We start from the raw sequence: 24774 nt of genomic DNA, 5'->3' as shown, positions 1-24774 counted from the left end.
GTTAGTAGTTAGTAAGGACCTTATGGACAACGGAAACATAGAGCCAGCAACAGTCCAAAATAGACACCACTGGAGAAGAAAGATTAGGAGAGCCGACCCCAAATGAAAATGGAATAAGGCCGGAAGAAGAAGAAGAAGACTAGATGGCGGTTTGTGAATTGTAAGGAGATTATTATTTTTAATGTACAATTTATCAGAACTCTTCCGTGGGTTTTGCCATTTCCTATTATATATTTTATTGTGTATATATTATTGCCTACGACCTGGAAATCCTTGTATAACATTAAGAAACACAGGTCTGTTTTTATTTAATTAAACCAAAAGTAATTATGCTCTTATTCTTTTGTTTAATTTTAGTGAAATGAAATTGTAATATATATTTTTATTAATTGACTATTTAGCTCTGTTACTATCTTAATATACGCAGATTTTTCTTGTTATTTAATATAAGTAGATAAATAAAGTTTTACTAACTTAAATTAGTATAATTGTCAAATTTATATACGATATATCTGTACACAAAAAGTAATAACTTTTACATAATAATGTATCTTACTTAGTTATTGAAGTGTTCAAATATGTAAATTTATTTCAGCCAATACATAACTTACTTACGGAATATAACTAACTAATATGAGGGAGGCTTTAGTTCATTACATTATACATATATTACTGAAATATTATATATACGGTGATATTAATTAACACTATGAACAATATAAAATCTGACCATAGTTTACGTTGATTGATTGCTAAATATCACTAACTACCACCTGACTGTAAGCACCACAAGTAACTGAAAACCAGTAATTTGTCTGCCTGAGCGAACACAAACAATGCACTAGAGAAAGAAGAAGGGGGGAAGGTTATTTCCGAAAATTTATATGATTGTATTTGCTTCTTCTTTTTTTTAATATTCTGTTATCAGACTGAAGACGCAAGTATTATAAAACTATTTAATAGTAGTAGTAGTAGTAGGTAACTAGTAATTCCTCATCATATTTCAGCCTAAACTTGAGTTAAGAACCTAGCTATTTAGCAGTGATGCTTGAAAAGGTTTTTAACTCATCTCTGGTCTATATGAATGTATAGTACAGACTTAAATCTAATCTAAACCAATTTTGTATGGACAATATCAATATTTCATATTATTAAATTATATTAAATCTTTATCTTTACGTAATATAAAACAAAGACATTACCATTGTCTGTAGGCTAAGATCGTTTAAATTACGCAATGGATTTTAATACAGTCATTAGCAATATATAGAATGATTAAGAGGAAGTTTTAATCTATATATACATGTATACAATGCATCTTCACCTGTGCTATGATAAATTGTATGCGATTTTTTTTAACTTAATAATTCATATCGAAAATTTACTCGACATTAATCCTCTTCAATCTAATCAAGTCCTTCCTTTATATTTATAGATTCCTGATAGATGGATAAATACTGAAACTTTCTCAAATTTAATAACATATCTTCATGTAGGACACAAATGACGTTGATTATCAACTATTCTCAAATTACCAGTCACTAATTGAAACTCGCGTTCCTTTTCCTTTTTACTTTGAATTAATATAACTATGAAAAGTATTTTAGAACTGTTGAGCAACATACGAACACTATTTTCCAATATTATATCAGTTCAAGGGATAGGTATATTTTTCTACATGACTCTGACTGCCATATCTGGCATAACAGTCATGGCTGTATAACTATACCGCACGACGGCGATGCTATAACGTAATATTATGTTATCTGTGCTATAACTATATTATATAATAATATAACTATATTTTATTAATTCTGTTATATTTTTAATTCAGTCATAAAAAGCTATTCCTAAGCTAAAATAGTTATGTTATTATTTCCATTACAATATTATTTATTAAAGTTAATAATTTCTTGACTCAGTGAAAATTTAAGGCATTAAGAACTAATAAAAAATGCATACTTTAATATTACTCAACTGTAATAATATTTCTATGTTTAATGATTAATAACTATGTTTCTATAATCAAAGTAGAAAGCTGCCGTTTATTTTTTCGGATTAACATTGAACAGAGCATAACTTTGATCGGATTTAAACCGTTCCCTTATTTCGGATTAATACTGTAACAATAACAAAAATAATAATTCAACCGAACAAAACAATAAGCTTTGTACTTCTAATCCGTTCCATCACAAATCTTAAATTCCCGTAAACTCTCATAAAGTAGAACAGTTGTCTACAGCTGCCGCAGATGTTTGAGATATGATAAAGATTACACGTAGAGAAATTGTTATTCTTTTTTATATTACAGAGGAAGCTGATGTTCATTTAAATATAAAGAAACTTTTTATATAATTGGAACTTTAAACAATCTGATGATCAACTTGATGGTAAGTGGTAACCTTGAACAACACCACGGACATGACGTTATCATGCGACACTCATGTGTTGGCATTCTGAAATCGTGACAGATCATAGGATCCTTAAAATATCATTAACATACTGATGATAGTAGATTGAAAGGTCATGAACCGTCTAAGGCAAGAAATTATTTTAGTGAAGAGTTGCAGAATGCAAATGGAAATACAATACCTGCAAGGTATCAGCTGTGAAACTAATCAGTTCTCACATTTTTTTAAATGAAATTAAAAAGAAATACTTGTTGCTGTAAGTTTGAAAATTTAATACGATTCAGTTCATTCGATATAAAGCAAGGAAAAATAATAAAATAGAGGTCATTTCGATGAGTATAAGCATAGATAACATGGTAAGTTCATATGAATTAAACTCTGTTTTGTAACGTTAAAATTTTGCACGTCTGCACAGATTGACATAGACAGGGTGAAATAGGGGGTCTATTTCATTCCCTTCTTTACATTCTTATGAATGATTTGAAAAGCATATACGTCTATATAGGCACTGGGCTCGGTGCAGCTATGACGATGGTGACAATTAAAGATATAGCTGAAGGTATAATTAAAAAATATACGAATAACAAGCTATTTCGATCATCATATAGAAAAGCAAGGCTATAAACAAAACTACGGTAACTAAATGTTATCATCAATTAAAAATATTTGGAAATGGGATCCAGCCACCGACCCGGATGTTAGGAATCATGATACAATCGATCTTCATATCAAATTTAATTAAGAACCATTCAATCGTTTAATCGTGAAAAGATAACAAACATACAGTAGTATGGAAAGTTAAGAAACGAGTATAATATATATTATGTTAACATTAAAAGATCGTTACAAAATATGTACTCGGAAATATTTTTTAAATGGGTTTTATTCGCAGCTAACGCAGATTTTATGTTACGAGTCTTGAGGTAATCTACTTACGGCCACCTGTTTCTTAATTTATATTAACCTGAATAATGTTGCTGTTTTTCATGAAATACTTACTAAGTATTGCGTTTATATATATGCAATTTTAAGTTCTAATGTATTTAAGAAGCAAGATACCCATTTATAAAGAAGCAAGATACCCATTTATATTTTTATACCCATGTCTATTTTTGTCAAAATTATGTTATTACTAAACCTGTAGCGAATTTAATAATATGATTTACTGTTACTATCACTTAAGGAGGATTTAGTTTATCTTACCTTTACACAAAACCAAACAGGAAAGAAAGCACATACGAGTACATACATACGTAGTTATACTTCTGCTTTCATTTCCTATCCACCACTTAATATATCCTGGGTATATAAAGCAGAAATATTCCTACTCTTCTATCTAAAAGATTACAGTATAAAAATACTTGTAAAATCAACGGTTTCCAAGACAATTTATAATTACTTTGAAATTCCTTCTAAGCTTTACGGTTATAACATAAAAGAAAAGAAAATAATTTAAAACGTCACTTCCGATGTTACACAGAAGTGGGTGGCGACAAAAAATTAACTCCGATCCACCGATTTCCTTTCTCTTTATAAATTGACCCTTTTTTATCGCCGCCGCGCAAAACGGCGCCGGCTAAAGCGTCCGGGGCCCTTGGCCAATGTTTCCACCGCTTCTAATCTTACCTCTGATTGTTGGACGTTTCTCACGATTTTTACGATGCCATTACGTCTCACAGTGAATTGTGGGCGAAATTCGACCCAGTTACCTCATTCGGTTACTTAATTTAAAGGGGTTTATTAAATTGATAAGAGTTGGAAGTACTCTTGTTGGAGCCCATTACACATGTTTCGTTGGGTTTTCGTGAAATGTTTGCCTTCAGATGACATTATCCTTAAAGAAACTTTGTAATTGTATTAGAACAGTGCTTTTCTGCTTACATATGGAAGGGGAAATCTTATCTGTTTAAATTATTATTATTCAGAAAAGAATTATTTTTTGAAACTTTAAAATTAGTTTTTAATACTATACTTTTTAAATTCGAAATTGATATATGATATATTTTGTCGAAGTTTATTAGTAACGAAGTAAATTCCTTATATATTTAATACGTTCGGTATTAAATATCATTTTTTTAGTGAATAGCATTTCTAATGAAACATTTTATTCAGACAAATTTGAGAATATGAGAGAGCAAACAGGAAAAACTGTGCTGGATTATGATTTATTGATTCTAAACATATACAATATTAGAGTAATAACGTATTCTGACATTTACAGATGACACTGAATAATTTTAACGTATATTTACAGACACATATAAGTTTACATTGGTATATCCTTTTGAATCACTCACTCGTAACTTCATGACTTAGTGGTTTCCTAGCCGCAGAATTTCAAGTTATTGCGGTATATAATTAATAAGGTATATTAAATATTGATATTGATTCAGTAACTGATTCTGAACTATTTATTTTTTCTGTGGAACTGGGATTACAAACAAGTGACTTCCCATCAGATAGTAGGTAGCAATCGTCGCCGTATATATCTGAAGAGCGCGTCGTATATCACGTTATCATGTTTTCTTTATTAAGTATTTTTACGGCCCTGGAAATTTCCTTTCAGCCAAATATTTAGTCAGTAGTCATTTTACTAATACAAATTAGCTATTAATTACTATGTGACGCTTGTGTTGCCATTTTGCAGGGCTCAAGTTTATGCCTACATAACATACCAAGTAATTTTATTTCCAAATCCCAGACAACTTTGTACAAAATCTACCTCTAGTTAACAACTAGTTTCAGATACCGTTAACTTTGTTACACGCTGTATTAAAATACACTGTCTATAACGACATCCTAAAGAGAATAGTCTAGTAAAACCCGTTAATATGCTGTATTCACTACGAAAGTGGTTCGGTAAACAAAAGCGTAATATTTAAGGTTTTCCCTTGAATAGCCCGTCCTCAATGGCTGACGCAGCCATCAATCAAGGTGTACTCCAACAATTTCATTCAACACCATTCTCTCGTTAGCGAGGAAATATAAATTAATAACGTGTGTGATGGTGTGAAGGTTTAGAATTTTAGTCTGGACAATATTGTAATGAGCCATATGTATCGTATACAATTGCAATATTTGTGTAAATAAACAATAATAAATAATCGTGGACAATTAACACAGCGCTATCTAATCCCACGATAAGCAGAGCTTGTGTTATAAGTACTTGAAAACTGACATTATTACTTGTCATTATCACTTGGTGTTTTATATGTATATTAGTATGTATATTTAAAAAAAAATATATATATTTTAAATTTACCTGGACCGATACAAAAATCACAGTCATGAATGAATGAATGTTTGCACCGCGCGAGGAAACAAACCTGCTCCGTCGGAGATAAACCACTAGACCATCGAGGCCGTCAAGTAGTATGTATCAAATGTTTCAAATCAATCTGATATTTGCTAATAGAATGGAATGCCGAACCTGAATTTGACACCGGCGATATCGCTTATAGGATATAGTACTAATATCTATGAATGACACATAATCAATGAAATCTGATACAGAATATCTGAATACATAATATACATGAGTCGGTAAGAACATTTTACATTGGGAGCGTTTCATGGTTAATTTCAAAACAAAATTAATTTCGGTAGGTGACTCTGCTTTTCTAGGCAGGACAACGTCTGCTAGGCCCGCTAGTATATATATATACGAATATGCATGAAATCCCTGTGTACAATGCCATATATTGTTTATAATAAAATTTTAAATTTAAATATGTAGAGAACAAACTGTATGCAAATTATTGTTATGACATGCTTGGCATGAAAAGAAATAGTGAAAATTTCTATTCTTCTTTCGCCTTTGAATCTAGAATATGAATTTTATTACGTAGTTGTAGACAGGTGTAGGCACTCTACAATAGTTTTGACTTGGTATAAGTCAAAACTGGTGTAGATTATTTACATTTGTCTAGAATAGAATATTTTGAATAGAATTAAAATATTTATTTCATGTCGTAAAAAGAATATAGAAAAGAAAATACAGATACATGCAAAAGAAGGGAAACTCAAAAAATCGTCTATCAAGGCGTCAATAAAATGATAATTCTGTACATTATACAAATATACCACTAACTCTTCTCATAACTAGGTACCACAAGGTATAAACGACGTTTATGAGAACCATATATTTGTGCCAGGAAAATTAATGCAAGCTCATATGTGGTCCATAATTAAATTTTGCAACATTACTACTGTCCTCTTGCATTTGTCAGGAGCAGTTACGTGCATAGTACCTACGCAGTAATTGGACGTGGTAAATGATTTTGAAAGTACTCTGAATGGGCCATTATTTTCGATGAGCAGGTCATCTATCACGTTAGGGGAGCTTTCAGCGGCCTGTAATGAACGGGCACTAAACAAAACCGACCCTTCGGATATATATACATACCTGTATATATTTTTATACGGAAATGTATACACACTTTTTGTATGTAATTGGATAGGCAAACAATGACCTTGATGGCAAGTGAACATAAATAGTATTATCACGTGATCATATGATGACAGTGATACCACTCATGCGTCATAAAGTAATCTTTTACTATACCACATAAACTTTAAAGGTTCTGATTTCGAATTATTGCCACTGTAAGTTTTGGCGCTTTAATGGCTCAACTAATCGTTATGAACTTCACCATAGGTACTTAATATTTAAATGGAAAGAGAATACTTCTTATCTTTCTGGTCACACGTACGAAATCACAGCCAGAGCTAGCTATCATTACATCATTATTCTTTTACATAGTATAAAATAAAGTCGCTGTCGCTGTCTGTCCCTATGTATGCTTGAATCTTTAAAACTACGCAACGGATTTTGAAGCAATTTTATTAATAGATAGAGTGATTCTAGAGGAAAGTTTATATATATAATACATGTACACCCGGGAGAAGCCGGGGCGAGTAGCTAGTGTATTATATATATAAAATATATAATTCAAGCATACTTTATTTTATATTATGTAATGATGTGGGTGTACATCATTACATAATATAAAATAAAGTGCGAATATCTAATAAAATCGTAACATTGATGTTTCCGGTAATATTAATCATGGACGTAATAGGAAGGGATGGGACGCAAATTATTTATTTTTATTTCAATAAATGGGTAAAATTGATCATAACATTAACAATTTTGGAGTTTTAAATATGTTTATAATATAAAAAATGGTATTATTAGTCTTACCCCAAACACTATAAAAATTCATCTATATTACTTACAAGAATAGTCTTGTAACATATATATGTTGCTTCATTTATTAAAAAATGAAATAAATGGTCTATCATTGAATGATTGAAGTAACCTTCTTTTATTAAATAGTGTTAACGGTATCGAATTTAAAAAAGTTGTTATGTTGTTGTTATAAGTGATAAATTTAATTTTAAAAAAAGTTACAAATTTATCAAAGCAGACAACATCGTGGCACAATCAGTGTGTAGTAAAATAACTATATAATTCTATAACAAAGTATTAAGAACCTTAGCTACGTGAAATTGTTTCCAAATTTGCGTATAATAAATTCCCACAAAAAAGAATACAATATTTTTCCATCTTAAACATAAAACGTTTATTATTTTATAACTGAAATTATTCCCAAGGTGCAAACTTTGGGAGCAATTTCATTTACCCCGAAAAACATGTTATTAATTTGAAAAATAACGGTTATAAAATACTAGCTCTGTCCGCGGTTTCAATCCCATGAAATTTTTAGTTTTATTTTATTCTGATATATAAGTTATTAACAATTTAGCTAACTGTCTTATATTTTAATATTTAAATATACAACGTAGGCTAGTGAACTAGACAATTCCGCGTGTAATTCTCTAAAGTCACTATACCAACACAATATTATGAAATACTAACCGACCCGCATAACTTCGTTTACTTACTTGACATTTATAGTTAGTTATATTTGGCTCAATTTACATTATATCTCTTTAAATTATTACTTATGGATTATTCTGATATATTTTACTGTTTATATATATATATATAAATGTATACTTTAAAGTTTCATTCAAATCGTTTAGTTTAGTTAGTTTTCGCGTGAAAGAACCACAAACATCCATTCGTCCATCTATCTATACATACTCACAAAGTATTTGCATGTGTAATTAGTAAGATAGTTATTTTTAAATGTACATATTCATAATTATTCTAAATTAAATATATAATATATTCAATATATTGTTTGTCATGTATATAAAATAAATGAATAATCTCGACATAGTATTTTAAATTATATAATAATATGTTTAATTACTCATAATAAAACTGAATTGGGAAAATATATGTAGGCATCTTAATTTTATTAGTAGGTAGATATCGTAATAATCTTTTTTTCCGGATTATAATATATTTGTAAATATAATTATATTAGTACCTAGTGAAAAAGTATGACTGAAAAGAACAGAACACTGCACAGAAATTGACAATGAGTTAAAACTGTACTATTATTCATAAGTTCAGTCATTATTATTTTTTGTACTATTTTGTAGCGGCTTTATTAATACAAATACTACAGACTGTCAAATTGTACTTGTTAAAATTTAATTACAGAGTACAGTACACAGAGTGCTAACTCATGAGTAGTATCACTTCGTCACTTGACAATACTATATTCATGTTGCTATTCATGAATATAGTCTACGAATGCCACTCTACAATGCTCACATCTGCTGGTTTGCCATTCTAGTTACAGAGAAAAAAATTACCTACTTAATACATCCACGTAGATTGCTATAAGTCTTTTAGTATCGTCATTATTTTTTCATCCATTTATTGTCCGTTGCTGAGCTTAGCTTTTCCCGGAAGACTGCCAGAAGGCCTAAGATTCATGACCCTAAATTAGCAATGCCCAGCTAATTAGATAATCTCCTAATAGAGTAAGGCAGTAATCGCATTATCAAGAAACTCATTAATTATGTAGAGTTTATCGTAAACTAGCTGTTATCCGACTTCGCTGCTTTTTGAGATAAAAGATAGATTATATAATCTATCTTTTATCTTTCAAGTCGTATTTAATAATGATCCGTTTAGTAGCAGTAGTAAAAAGGTAGTAGACGAATAGTAAAGGTAATAGACAGATAGATACACTTTTATAATATGGATAATCATATAAGATTGTATTCGTATGGTTATAATGAAAATCAGTTCTAATTTTTAATTTAATGATTTGTAATTTTAGTTTTTTATAGTTATTAAGGGTGGAAATAGAACAGAACCTTTATAAATATAATCAATAAATAACTGTACTTGTTTTCTTGACAAGGAAATGTTATACACTATAATGGAAACTCTAATAAATAATATATGTACATATATGTCTGTTACGATTTTAAAAGTACAATACTTCATGGCAGATACATTTAGGCATTTATTTAAGTATTTATAATCTAATAGAATACGTATGATAGTATTTTTATCGTCATAGTCATTACAAAAATATATAAATGAATAAAGAAAATAATCTCACGAAAGAAAATTCTAAAAATCTAATAGATTTGATTGAAGCAAGATAAATGAAAGCTTGAAAAAATATATTAATTGATACCTTTCACTATTGGAGATTACAAGTCTGTCCATAGCTTCTTGGAAATATAATCAAGAGTGTAAATACGTTATGTAATTCGTCGTATCATGAGATTATAATCTAGATACGATGTCAGCTCAAAGAGAATATTACAGCAAAAACGTAAAGGGCTATTCTTATTTCTTCCTAATCCTCGCACACCTGTAATCATCCTTACTTACTTTCATTCCATAATCTCGACTCAACTTGCTTTTTGCGAAGAAAACAGAGGTAAGGGCAGGAAATTCATTAGCTAATGTTTTCCGTGTCTGTTTTTATTCTTTGTTAGACTGCTATAACTGTGTTCCGGACGCATGAGGTCAGTAACGCGGGCCGTTAGCCAGAATAGTGCGTTGTTAGTTCGCGACAATGAGAGTAATATATCAGCTTGCGGGAACATGGCTACTGGTAATGAACGCATGCGATCGCTAACGTGAGACAGATGAAACGTTCCCCATTTGACACTAATTGCCAAATCAACATAATGCGCGCTCATTACAAGTACTCACATATAATAAATGAAACCTTACTAATATTAGAAGTGAGTTCTTTTCGTCTCAATCAATCATGAGAGTCAGACGAAATTATTTGGCGTAAAAAGGGACAAAGGCTACTTTTATCCCGGTCAAACAATCAGATCACGCGGACGAAGTCCCATGATTTCCGTCCCTCACGCGACCCATGTCCGTCAGACACGTCAAGTGTGAGTGAACCTACGAGTATTGGCAATAAATAAATAAATAATAATACTAACTCTGGACAATTCACATAGCGCTATTTAGTTCTAAGCATAGCACGAATTATGGGAACCATATAACTGTTATAAATACTTAGATACACTGTTTTGTAATACATCATATACATAGAAGGACGATGTATATGGGTAGACCAATACAAACAATCATATTCATAAATACAAATGCTTGCACCGTGCGGGGGATCGTACCCGCAATCATCGAAAATAGATAGTATAAAATAAAATAGATAGAGATAGTCTAGGGAGACTATGACCTACCTATGACCACATTATGAGTAAATACGTACAATATTTATTTGAAAAGAACACGAGCTGAGTTTCTCGTCAGTTCTTCTCATCTCGGAATCATTTCGAACTGACGGTAGATTTGACATATCATTAGTCTGTAATAGACCTACATGAATAAAGATATTTTGAATTACACTAACTGCCTAATACTCAGCATAGTACCTATATATTATTGTCTATTGATAAAGACGCAAAAAATCCCTTCAAGCAACATTTTAATTATTTCAGATTTGCACGTTTTTCAAAATTGACATAACACAAAATGGAACCTAAATATTACTAACTATACTGGTAGCAGATCACTAATGAATGAAAAAATATCATCAGGTCTTTTAATGTATGGTGAAGTTATCAGAATCATCATAATTAATTCAAATAATTTTAAATGGGACCGGGTGGAAATAGTCTAGAAGCCATCTTACATTGCTAGTGTTATTACAATGAGCCACTTGTGAATGAACAATTGCGACTTCCCAACATAAAGCATTGCACATAACTCTAATGATTGCACCTACTACTTACTGAGTATATAAAAAATATTAAGCAATATGATATCGTAAATAAGGGAATTTATAATGACCAAGGACAATGTCATAGATTGCCATGGTAAAATGACAATCAAATTATTCCCCTGCACATCTGTGCTGTATTTCAAGGGGACTGAGCTTTAGACAGTATACGCACGAATGCCCCTGATAATGGCTTCGACACAATACAGGGGAGTGTCGGGGTGATTTATTACACCTTAAACGGATTGTTGGATTGCAGATTCCTTTGTTTTGTATAATCAATACTTAATAGTAAAGATTAATGCAATCTTCTCCTAAGGACTAAATGCTCTCAGACGCTTACGGAAAAAATTACAGCATATCATGGCTATGTTGGTTCTGTTTTAAGGTACGTGAATCACTAATAAAATTACTAAAGAGATGAGTGTCAATAAAATAACAAAATACCTAAACTATTAGAGAAATGTCTCTTGAAATTCAAAATAGATTACGCATGTAATTGAGAAATTATACAGTAAAAAATTTTAAATTTTGATATCAAATGAGTTAAGAATTAAATAATATTAATATAATAGTAATGACATAACAGTGACAAAATTGTATATTATATAATAATGTAATATGCCTAAAGACGATATAAATATCAATACTAATAGTGCAATCCCCTGGACCGTGGGCTGACGCAGTATGTATAGCACATAGATATAAATAGGTATCCATATTAACGGTTTTTACCTTCATAACTCAATTTCATGACCTTTCTGTATCACTGCTAAAAACTATTAGGGAATGGCACTAACGGAGAGAGAGGGTTCTGAGAATACATCAATGTGTATTGTATTAATTATTTCTTAGCATCAAAACAAATATATAACTTTACTTTAAGAATTGAAATAACACATTATAAGAACAATGCAATAAAATGTAATTTACCTATTCCAAAGCGACCTGTTATAGAGTTAACCAATATTATGTTATCTGTGCCTTAGGTATATATTATAGATTCACAAATATTAAAATGACTAAATAAACCTAAATAAATGTATTCCAGACAAGAACACGAGGAAATTTAGAGACTAAACTTGGCAATTGCTTGATAATACATCAAATTCCTTTAATTTAACCTTTCAACAGTTGAATCAAGACTTTCAATTAAAGTATTAATTGTGAGTTAAAATAAGGATAATGTTATGTCTAAAACTTATTTTATATTTAATATTCAATCGAATAGTTTCAACATAAATGGGGACTTGAAAAACAATTTCCTACTATAAGAATCCTTCTAAAAGAAATTCAATCCTTTGTGGAGTAAAAAAATGATCAAGAAATAGCCACTTTGGACAACAATAGAGATTTATAAACACAATGCACCCCTCTGTCGGTTTGAAGAACACATGTGCGTTCGCACAGTGACGTCATTACGTTCTATTTGTCGATAATATTACCACACTTGTTACATATAAAAAATATGTATAGTAGTTTAGTAAGTTTTTACATTTTTATATTGTATTGTTAATTTTTTTTTTGTATGACAGGTAGACCGTTATATTGCGTATATCGTATATAGGTGACTTTCTTTTCTTTCTGTTTAGTGTCACGGTTTACTGCTAAAGAATGCCACCAGACATTAACACCACGTATACAATTTATTTTGCGAGTAGAAAAATAAATAATAAACCGGCAAGGAAATACATAACATAATTCAAACTAACCCCTAGATAACGTGTTTACTTTCGATAACTATGTATCTACAATTTTTTGTAATTCGTTTATACTCAAAACTTCATTATCGGAATATATTGAATCTTGAAAATACCCTATGTCCTTCGCCGTACCAAATATCCTTTTATGACGGATAGGTATTGAGGATTTTTTTTGGAACATGGGACATGGGGATGATTTTTTAGAGTTTTTGATATACATGCATATACTTATCGATATACAGTATCTCTTCACTTCATCGATATATACTCTATTTATAATTTACTAGCTCTCCTCACTAGTAATACTTAAGCAACATTTCAGTCGCGTGCTATACAAGGGTGAGACTAAATGTGCAAACAATTAGAATGAACACTTTTTTGCTCCGACCCGCAAGGGCACTTTATGTCAACTACAGTTCCCCATTGATACGAGTCATTCTCGGCTCCAAAGTACCCCAGCGTCTGCACTAGACATCTGTTATTTTCACACCACTCATAAATTATACGTTAACGACTATATAAATTATTTACGTGACTTTATCTACATATTTATGACATACACTTAAATCTTACAAGAAATGTGACTAAATCAACGTAGTAAATCCTATTGATTACAAATTTAATCATTAAAATAAGTTTGGAATTTTAGATAATATTTAGATCAACCTGTCGGTTCCTTCTAGTATTTGACGATATGACTAATTCAGCAGGCGCAGGAAAAGCAAGGTTTTTTGAGTACTTAATAGATATTATTGATCACAAAAGTAATGGAAAAAAATAAAAACTCATTACAAAGTAAATTTTATTGTATTGTAGTTACAAAACATTGGATCATCATTATCAATTGGAATAGATATTTACGGCTTCTCAAAGTGAAGCAGTAAACTTATATGTAGGTACTTACACGTTTTATACACCAAAGGTTGTTCTTCACTCACGTAACTTTCCTCAAGAGATTCTTTGAGAAGGCTCTTTTATAAACGTTGAAGTACGATCTGTAGTCCAATTTTTTTTCTCCTAAATACATAAGCACTGGCAATCCACTCGCTGCGTGAACCCATTCGATCTCATGCATTTAAATTCAGAATTAGTCGGAAGCCAGCCCGCAGACTGATTTTTTGTCGAAGGTAAGCAACAGATTCCTCGGATTTCCCCTAATACCGGTTTCATTGAAAACGTGATTGATTTAATGGTCTATTGTATACGATAAAGAAACATATTAAAGGCGGAGTAGCTTTGATAGACGGAGAAAAACAAGGCCAGGTGAATTTTTCCCGTTTGCCACGAATGTTTCTAATTTTGTTTCACGTTGACAGCGGTCCCCGGTAACAACCAGCACACCTTTCCGGTTCACAAAGGACGTGGTGTGACAACATAAATAATCTATCCGAAGACAAGTCGCCCCCATCTCGGGCTGGCGGAAAAATGTATCTGGGACATAAAAGGATGGTAGGAACTCGGTTCGTTACGTTTTGTCGCTCCCTCGGGCGCACCTCTCGTCGTGGCCACTGCGAATGCTACAACATGAATGTTTTATGCTTGCGTCACAATTCAGATTTGTATACACTATGCGAGCCGCTTTATGATGCCTCTTGTACTGTGTTGTGTAATAAAGGGGTGTGTTTATTGTTTTCCATATTCGGAGTTCAAGGTTGACAGGTTGGTGACAGTGAGTTATGTTGTAAAATTAATGGGATACCGCTGTGAATTGAAATACATTTTCAGTCAGCTTTTCTTTTTTTTATATTATGAACAAGTCGTGGAAAGTGGGTCTAATAAAAATAGTAATAATCATCATCATTTCCTGCTGATAAACACGGATCTTAACTGCCTATTACACCTCAACAATACGCCCAATCACACATTGTATAATTTAATCTCGTTACTCTATCTAATTAAGGCCCCCCTTACACTTTATCAACCTATACCTCTGTATAGGTTGTATAGTTGTATTGTATAGAGCCGCATCAACACAGTTAGTTATGGGTTATTGGATATTACAAGTTACCTCCAATTACGATACTCTAGTGTCTCTAATGTAAATAATGGCGGAATCAGAAGCTAAAATATCCAAATCTAAGCTAATGAATATTATAAAAAAATAACTCTCTTATTATTCGTAACCTTGTAACATAGCCCATTATTTATAATAAACAATTTATTTATACTGACTTGCTATCAATCTAAACAGATTAACTAGACCTACAAGATGAAAAGTGGTAAACATCACATAATAGGTATGTAATATATTATGAATACACTTTACATCCTATATCACCAGGTGTGGCAAAACGTTAGGGGTACCTTTATGTTTAGCGACACCTGGGAGAAATGTGTTAGGAATTTCGCACTGTAGGCGTAACATTAACATGCCACTACGGGTTTATCGGTCAGGTAAGATATAAAAGACATCATAATCTTCACTATGAATATTTTATATAAAAACTAGTTGATGGCCTCTGTGGTCTATCGGTTTAGCACACCGGTTTACTTCCGATGGATGCGAGTTTGATTCCTCGCATGGGGCAAACATTTGGACTCTTGACTATGATTGGGTGTTTTCTATAGATATTATGTATATACTTAGAAAAAAAAGTATCTAAGTATTTATGTCAGTTCTCTAGTACCTATAACACAAGCTAACAAGATAGCGCTGTGTTAATTGTCCAAGGTTATTTATTTATTATTTTTAATGGTTATGTCCGCGACACTATGTGTGTGTATAATGACGATTATATGTAGACGCCATCTACCTATACTAATATTATATACTATGTGTGTGAGGTAATGGTCAGTGATATTTCTATTACATTGTACATATATATATAATACGACAGTCTGTTCAGAAATAAATTGCTTTATCACCAAGGCAATTATATTCCATCAATTTTGTTCTCTACAGCTGGTGTTTTGGTTGCATTGTTTAAGAAATAATTTAAATTTAGAATTACGCGAGACAATCAAGTAAAAATGTTAACCGTTCAACGAAGTGAGCACTGGTTGATGATAAATCAAACGACAACAACAATTACAATGTCTGAAAAAATTTACATACTAATGTAATCATTAATTAAATAAAATGACTAATTGTACCAGGCTAAAGTCAGATCAGCTACTCCAGCTTGGTAATCGTACAACGAATTAGACACGATATTTAGCCGAAAGGATATAAGGCCTATTATTAACAATCTCCGCCTTCCTAGAAAGAATCCTACTACTTATACAACGCAGCTCTACATGAAGTATACTGCACTGTCAACTTACAACAATTGTAAAACAAATCTCTAGGCTGTTTGCAATCGCAAATAGTCATATAATAGATTTAAAAATAAAATTACAAAATTCTAATTTGAAAAGACACGCATGGAACATCGATGTACATTTGTTCTACTTTATATACATTTTTTTCACTTGTTCTTGAATTAGGTAAACAAAAAATTGTAATAATTTTATACATCATTATTATAACAACTTAAACATTGCAATATTCCTCCAACAAACATAGGCTTTTACGAGAAAACCTAATCAAGTAGCACTCTATAACACCACACGATGATTAAAAATAATGTCAATAAAAGAAATATATTAGTGATATATTATATATTATATGCTAGTTGGAATAAATCTAAACGAATAACAGATTATTGTATTTATCTACCAATAGTGAGTAACTAGTAAATAAATTACTACCATTTAAATTAAAAAAAACAAGTTACAACTTATCATTATAACACCGTAAATACAGTACATTACATAATTAAACATTATTGAAATACGTACGTCTTTAATTTTCCCGGGAAATTTCCATAATCTAAATTGTCTTTAATTTACAATTCAAAATATGTTCCTTTAAAGAAACCCATCAATTATAATGGGACAATTAGGTTGGCCCTAGGTATGACTTTGACGAAATTCATCTCAAATTTATTGGGGTAATTTCCATACCTTGCTATCAAATGGGACCCATTTAGTTATTATGCGTACCCTAAAGGTATAAATTAGTTTATTAGGCTGCTGTTACATATACTTTGAAAAATCGTGTACGCACAATATCTATTAAACTGAAACTAAAATTGAAATAGTAAGATTTCCATTTTGTTTACTTATTTTCCATTCCATTTCACCTGTTACTTGTTAATGAGTATAGAACTGTATATTTTTATAAGCATGAATTCTATATTTCCAAATTCAATTGTAATCGATCGATGAGACAGATGCACCAATGCTGAGGACTTTATGCAAAGTTTAGCTTGGTTAAACATTCGTTTTATATGTGAAACTGGCAACGATTTATTTCTAGCGTGCATTAAGTATGAAAGAGTGTTCTAATTTTTGTTACTCACTTATGCCGCAAACAGACTTAATAAAGAAAAGTTGTCTCTTTTTTGTGATATGGCTGATACCAATATTGATAAAATTTAGTAGACAACTACTTTATTATCGCGGTATGTTGGTCCTATATAAATTCTGTCTATACGGACGTAGTCGGTTTGTTTTTTTTATGGAACAAAATGTGTACATTTATCTTTCGCCTTCCCGTGGATAATTTACAATCAAAATGTGCCAAATTTTATCCTTTGTCTAGTTGGTAAGCGACCTGCTGTGAAAGAAAGCATAAAATTGCACAGAAAAAAGACACAGATCTAACTAGAATAGTGTTGAGAATATTTGTGATTTCGAGACACGTGTGCGCTAGACGAAAGCTTCATACATATACAAGGAATATTTTCTTTATATTTCGAGCACAAGGTCTATAAAACAGATTCGTATAAATAAGAAATAGGTCCCATTTTCGCCTGCGGATAGCTTAACATGTCTGCGACATGAAACTGTCTACATTACTGCACGCTGAAATAGAATATTAGGTGCGGGCATGTGGAAAGAATGTTGGATGAAAGAATGACGAAACAAATTGTATCTGGATAACATAAAGGTGTAAGGATATGAGAAGGTAGCGAGAGAAACCTAGAGCGGTCATAATTTTAATATCAGTGCTAACATTATATTAAACAAATATTTAGAGTATATATCTTTATATGTTATGTTTGTTTGTTTTTGATAACTTAAAAAACATGTTATAATGTCATTTGGTTATCACAAGGTTAGATAAAGGCCATGTTTTATCCTAGAAAGTAATTTTTAAGTGGATAAGTAATTATTTTTAGACTTTCAATAAACCATATCAATAAAAGAAAATTAGACTACTTGAATTACTTGTAATTTAAGTGAAATAGGCAAAGTATTTAATGCGTCACGTAACACCGTGAATTTAATTGATTACTTCAATTAGGTAACTTTTAAATCATACTGGCTGTTTTTGATTTCATTAGCTTTATTTTTGATAAAACACAAGCTATATCCGTTTGCGCCATACAATTTATCAGGAAAACAGGTAACAAGCAGATAGACAGACACATGCATATATATACATATATTTACACATATTATTGGTATAGAAGTATGTATAGTAAACTTCTATTGAGTTTAAGAGGATTTAGTACATAATCGTTTGATATTCAATGCCTAATACATAAGATCCAGTACTAGGCAGTAAATATTAAATGACAATTCTCTATAATCGCAGCGTTAGATCTAACCAAGTTAAACCCCCTTTAAATTTTATATTATAATTTTACGTTTACCTTCGAGTTTTTCAGAAAATATGTAGTATTGCGTAATGAAGTCTCGAGTGAAATATGTTTTACCTACCTTCATTTTATAAACTACTTAATTTTGAAAAGCTGGAATAGTTTTGCGATAATCGTTGTAAAATAACTTAGGGAACATTTCTAGAATATCCTTTTATTTTTTAATACCCTGAACAGTATGTTACGAGTACCTACATTTATTTTCGTATTATTATTGCTTATTGTTAAAATCAGTTAGCCACCAGGTTATTTAGGTGAATTATGTCTGTCATTTGTAAATTATGTCTAAATTTCGTTTAAAAAATATTCTTAAACTCCTCTCTACTACTCGTGTTGTTAAAAAGAACATTCTACAAGTTGTCTTTGCGGTTACAATTTCTTAAGCTGTTAAGGCGCAAAGGCTAACTAGAAACATTTTTTTATTTATGCGTAGCGTTGTAACAAAAATATGTTGGTATAATTGAAACTAAAGTACTTTAGTTAAGTACCTTAAATGGACAAATGTAAATTGAAACTTCTTGATTGTAATATTTTAACTTTTTATTACACAAACATCATTTGTTTGGATCGAAACTTTTCCACAAACGTGCACGTATCTAATATTAGTACAATTTTATCGAGCATGAAACGTGTGTAGTACTAAACGCTTTTGAATTCAAAGCATTGCACTGAGACAATTCAGTAACTTATGCGCTTTTATTTCCAACATAAACGCTACGAAGTCATCGCTCCAACTTCTTTATAGGTTAGTTTTAGTTTATTTTCTTAGGAAAACTTCGCTTTAAAACTTCGATACGGATACAAACAAGATTTCAAATTTAAAGAAGTTTGAAGTTCGAATAAAGTTAGACCATAATCAAACATAAAAATAAAAGAACTAGATATCTATTCTGTTATGCAGTTTAAGTAATAAAATGAACAATAAAATAAGAGAATCATATAAAATTATATATATATAACACGCACTATCGTTTATAGTCATTCTTAGTATATGGAATGGCAAGTAAGCTGATTGCCCTGCAACCTGCATGCAAGTGGTAATTTTCGCCTATATACGTGCATGTATAGTAGTATGTATGTAATATAATATGATGTGACTAATGACTGTGACTTATATGTCATACCTGTTATCCTGTAATTTCACCGCCTTTTACCCTATGACTAAAAGCAATTGATTGGCGACTGAAAAAGGCGAGATTGAGATATCCATCCGTGATAACGTTTTTTTACAGTCTACCACGGGTAATTATTTAGTGACACTATTTGCAACTTAAATGCAGCATAATGTCATAAGAAAGTAAACTATTTATATTAAAAATTCTTATCATACAAAATTGTTAACTATGCAGTTTGTTATCGTAGCGTAATAAATATTTTTTCCTTCATTATTTTAGACTACTGAGAAGTTTACAATAAAGGAAAAATTATGAAGATTTTATAATATGTATAAAAAAATATTTATTACCTTTTGTGCTCTCGACCAAGCAGTCGAACCTCCACAGAAGCAAAGCAGCATATGCCGTCAGTAACATTTTGTTGGGACCAAATAACTCAGTTTTACGGAGCATCATCATATCTCCACGAATTTTCGGCAATGCCGCCTTTTACGGCCTTAGCTGGCAACATCACAGACGCGGCACTTTGTCGCACGAAACAAAAGTTGCCACACTAAACGTAATGTGACAGTTACGGCTTACAGTTTTTATGGCCAGACTTTATCCAGTATAATAAAAGTAATTTATTAGATGCATGCATAATGTAGCACTTCTATGTGGACGATACGATCGCTGTGTACCTGTAACAATTGAAAATAATTATATTATTAATAATAACCCATACTTGTTACTTAATAATTACTAAATGATAATTAATAATAAAATAAAGTCTATCTAATATAGTAATTCTGAAATCTATTAATTAATTCAGAGATAATGAAAGGAAAAGGAAAATTAAGAGATGAAAAATAGTTATAGGTATTTTAGAATTGCATTAAAGAAGACTGTATAATGCAATCTGCATTACGTAAAACAGGTTTAGATTTTTCAACATGTAATATCAAGTACTCAGAGATAAATACAAAACATGGAAACATCTCAAGTAAAACAAAAAAAAAAACCAAACAGAGAGCATATAGGATGTTAAGAAATAAATATTTAGGGGATAAAGTGCTCATAAAATCATTTCTTTACTCATACGTTGATCCGAGGTGGCGGAATCTCGGCTTCTTGTCGTCATTTAAGGAAGGAATCCCATTACGGGAATGGTTCTGCTTATGTGAGCATTTTTATTTTATGAGTTACCACCATTTACATGTTTTTATTGCCTCGCCATTCACTTTGCACGGTTTCCTTCGCTATTAGTAACTTTACGTGAGATTTTCAATGAGCATTATCAAGTATATTATATAATATAATTGTGTTATTTACGATACATATACTCGTAAAGTGGTACAATTGAGATTAATGCTATGTAGGTATATATGGCATTCTTAAACCATTGGGTAAAACCAGAGAGTAGTTGAAGGCGATCATGAGTAGAAGGCAAACCAATTATATTTATCTGTTATGTCTATACAAAAATATGATCATCTCATGTTATAGTATTAGTTACCATACTATTCCGAAATGGCTTAAAAGATTTTCATGAAATTGTATGAAGTATACATGGTAGGTCTAAGAATAGGCTGTTTTCTAGTTTTTATACCCCTAAGTGAAAAATGTAGTTCATACCAAATAATTTTTTAAAATGGAAAAAAAAAATTATCTGTTATGAAAAAAATGCATATTGTTATTTTGTAATAGCGATATTATTTTATGTGGCAAAACAAAACAAGTCAGATAGTACAATATATTGTTCATTATGACAGTATTATATTCATATATAGTAGCATTATATTCTACGTCATCAATGTAATAAATAATTAAGTCTTTTCTAATTTTATTTATTTTGGTTGTTGTATATTATTTATTAAAATAAAAGAAATAACAGTGACTTAATCTCGTAACTACAGAATAAATAATTGTATTCGCTAAAACTAATATGTACATATTATTATTATCTTCGATCTCTGTGATCAGTTTCTGATTATTATCTCTAAGCCAACTAATTATCGAGATAAATATAACGGACCAAAACTTGACGTATGATAGGTTTCATCAAGTATGTAACCACGTTACATATTTTATTGCGTATCTCCTTTACTAATATAGTTACATAACTTCAGCATATTTTTTTATATGAATACATTAACAATATGACGTATGCAAGAGAGGATTTAGGTAGTCATATCATCAAGCCAATAAATATTTAGTTTGTTATCTAAAATAACATTTATGTATATTTTTTAAGTGTAATTGAATTCATAACTGTGATAAATTTTATATATGATAACAACAATAATTTTCGTTATCTTGTTAGGTTTATAATAATAAAATAATTTATTACACGAACACATTACAGTACACGTAAAAATATATAGAAACTGTGAAACCCAAAATATTTGTTTCAATATGTCCTCTGTAATAAAAATGTAATTAACTGATCGGTATCTGTTCACAGATGATATACACACATAAAATCCCCTATGATGGTATCAGAAAATAAAACTATTATTGTTTTTCTGTTTCTCAAAAATTACGTTTTATCTGCAGTTTTCACTGTACTGTACTGTGGTAAACATCATTTAAAGTTTGTGTTTGTTTTATTCCAATCGATTGATAGCTAAGTTGTAGACTATTTTACCACGGGTACAAAGTCGCAGACTCAGATATAACAATAATAAAACCATTAAAAGTTTTCCCCGACACTTAAAAACATATAAAATGAGCTATTCAAAAGAAGGAAATATATCAAACGTGTGAAAGTACTATTAAAGTGGTCGTACATCTATAAATCTATCTATAAAATCTTCTATGCATAGAAATACTTATATTCGTGTTGCAGCGTAGTACAGAAATAAAAAGAAAGGCGAAGCACAAACGGTTCCCAAGGGAGCTATTCTTGAGCCGACGGTATACTAGGGAGGGTATTCTTAGATAATTAACTCTTTATGGCTAGGGACATCTGTTTACAGCGCGGACATAATATATTTATAGCTAACAACTGCTCGAGATGAATTCTTAATTTTGTAACTTTCAACGCTGCTCCGAATATTTTCTATTTTTTTATGGAATGACATAATCATTGTACAAAATTATATTTATAGACTAGTAGCTATGCCCGCGACATCATCTGATTTGAATTTGAACTTCGACTGTTTCATTTTTATGAAAAGTATATGTCCCATGATTGATTCCCCATCCAGTCATGCTTTATTCCACCATGTCCAAATTATTTTGTTAATTTTAAATAAAAGCTATTTAAAATTAACAAAATAATTTGGACTTCTTTATGAAAGATATCTCTCATGACACAATCTATTTTCATGTAATATTTTATACATAGCGGACTAGTAACTAATATGGAGAATATATAATATAAATGAAATAAAAATTTAAATAGAATTATACTCGAAGTAATAATTCTATATATTATTATATACAATTATTACTTCGAGTAGCTTGTTTTTTTCTTCTATTAATCTCTGTATTATTTATTAAAATACTAAAAATATTAAAGATTCATACTTGTTATATCCTACACATGACAACGGGATTGATATCCGATACAAACTGTTAAATATTTTTTTCAAGACAAAGAATAGACCTATATGTTTGTAAAGTACTCAACTATCTGTATCCCAAAACTTATGGAAATTCGTCCAGCAGTTTAGTCCAAAAATGGGAACACACAGACAGAGCCACGTGCACATTTATAATATTAGTGTGGATATCGATATGGAAGAAATATACCTGATAATATTGTAGCTGACAGATAATAATTATCTGTTGTAATGACCACCGCGATCGCTAGGATTAAATACTCACTGATTATCGAACTTAATTACTATTATATCTTAATTTCATGATATGTCTATTTCTATTTCCTATGCCTATTTCAAGTAATGGCAAAAATAACCTATAAATATACACTTCAGATCTTTAATTTTTCATTTTTAGTATAAGTATTATATCCCTTACTTGAGAAATTATCGATACCTCATACATACTTTAATCCCCTATTTCACCACCTTTTATTTACGTAAAGGCTTTACTTACCTACAATTAAAAACTGTACCTAAATAATAAGAGTCTTAGCTACCTAGTTATTGGTTAATGATATACTGCACTGCACTGATATACTGAAGCATGAAATTCTTATATATTTATTTTATAACCAACAATTAATAAACCTTAATTGTTGGTTATAAAATAAATATATAAGTAATATATGTATATATATTTATAAACTTCAATTGAAATAATACACATAATAGACATGAAATTTAGGCTTTTTGAAGATTATTAATAGGTTTCTTGCTCAAAAACATTTTAAAGGTAATGAAATGACCATGAAATCATCTTCAATATGGAAGTAAATTTTTGATACCAAAAATAAACATTATTGTGATTTATTTAGGACATATTTTGGTGAAAGATAGATATATAAGTAGGTGATATTTAAATTAGTGGAAGTTAGTAAATATGCACTGGCTGTAATCCTCAACTTCCTTTGATTTTATTAACATAAAAGATTGCCTACGTCCGTCCTAGTAATACAATGTTCAAGTCAAATGTCATTAAGATCCTTTTAGCCGGTTAGTAAAATGTAACTAATCGACAGATAGATTTTTACATATAAAGTCAGTAACAAGTATCACAATAGATACATTTAAAATACATATAAACATAGTAATTGAAATTGGGAAAAAAATCGCTATATCAGAGAATATGGTTGCTTTGTTTCTACAAGACACTTCCTTAAATGTATA

The 24774-nt window shown here is 30.6% G+C and overlaps 1 protein-coding gene across 1 annotated transcript in view; it reads right to left on the bottom strand.

Moving 5' to 3' along the window:
* LOC131853954 (lachesin-like) overlaps positions 1–24774 on the bottom strand; it is a 74100-nt gene that overhangs the window by 34746 nt on the left and 14580 nt on the right. Inside the window, exon 2 of the mRNA XM_059205047.1 lies at positions 20371–20700. Within this exon, the coding sequence (XP_059061030.1) occupies positions 20371–20479 (109 nt within the window). The 5' untranslated portion in view covers positions 20480–20700. The remainder of the gene's footprint in view (positions 1–20370; positions 20701–24774) is intronic.

The sequence above is a fragment of the Achroia grisella genome, unplaced genomic scaffold (genome assembly GCF_030625045.1).
Source record: "Achroia grisella isolate CSIRO2021 unplaced genomic scaffold, CSIRO_AGI_Agris_v1 utg1186, whole genome shotgun sequence".
Classification (NCBI taxonomy): domain Eukaryota; kingdom Metazoa; phylum Arthropoda; class Insecta; order Lepidoptera; family Pyralidae; genus Achroia; species Achroia grisella.
Note: the sequence above shows the minus strand (reverse complement) of the source record. Positions and strands in the feature narration are given on the sequence as shown.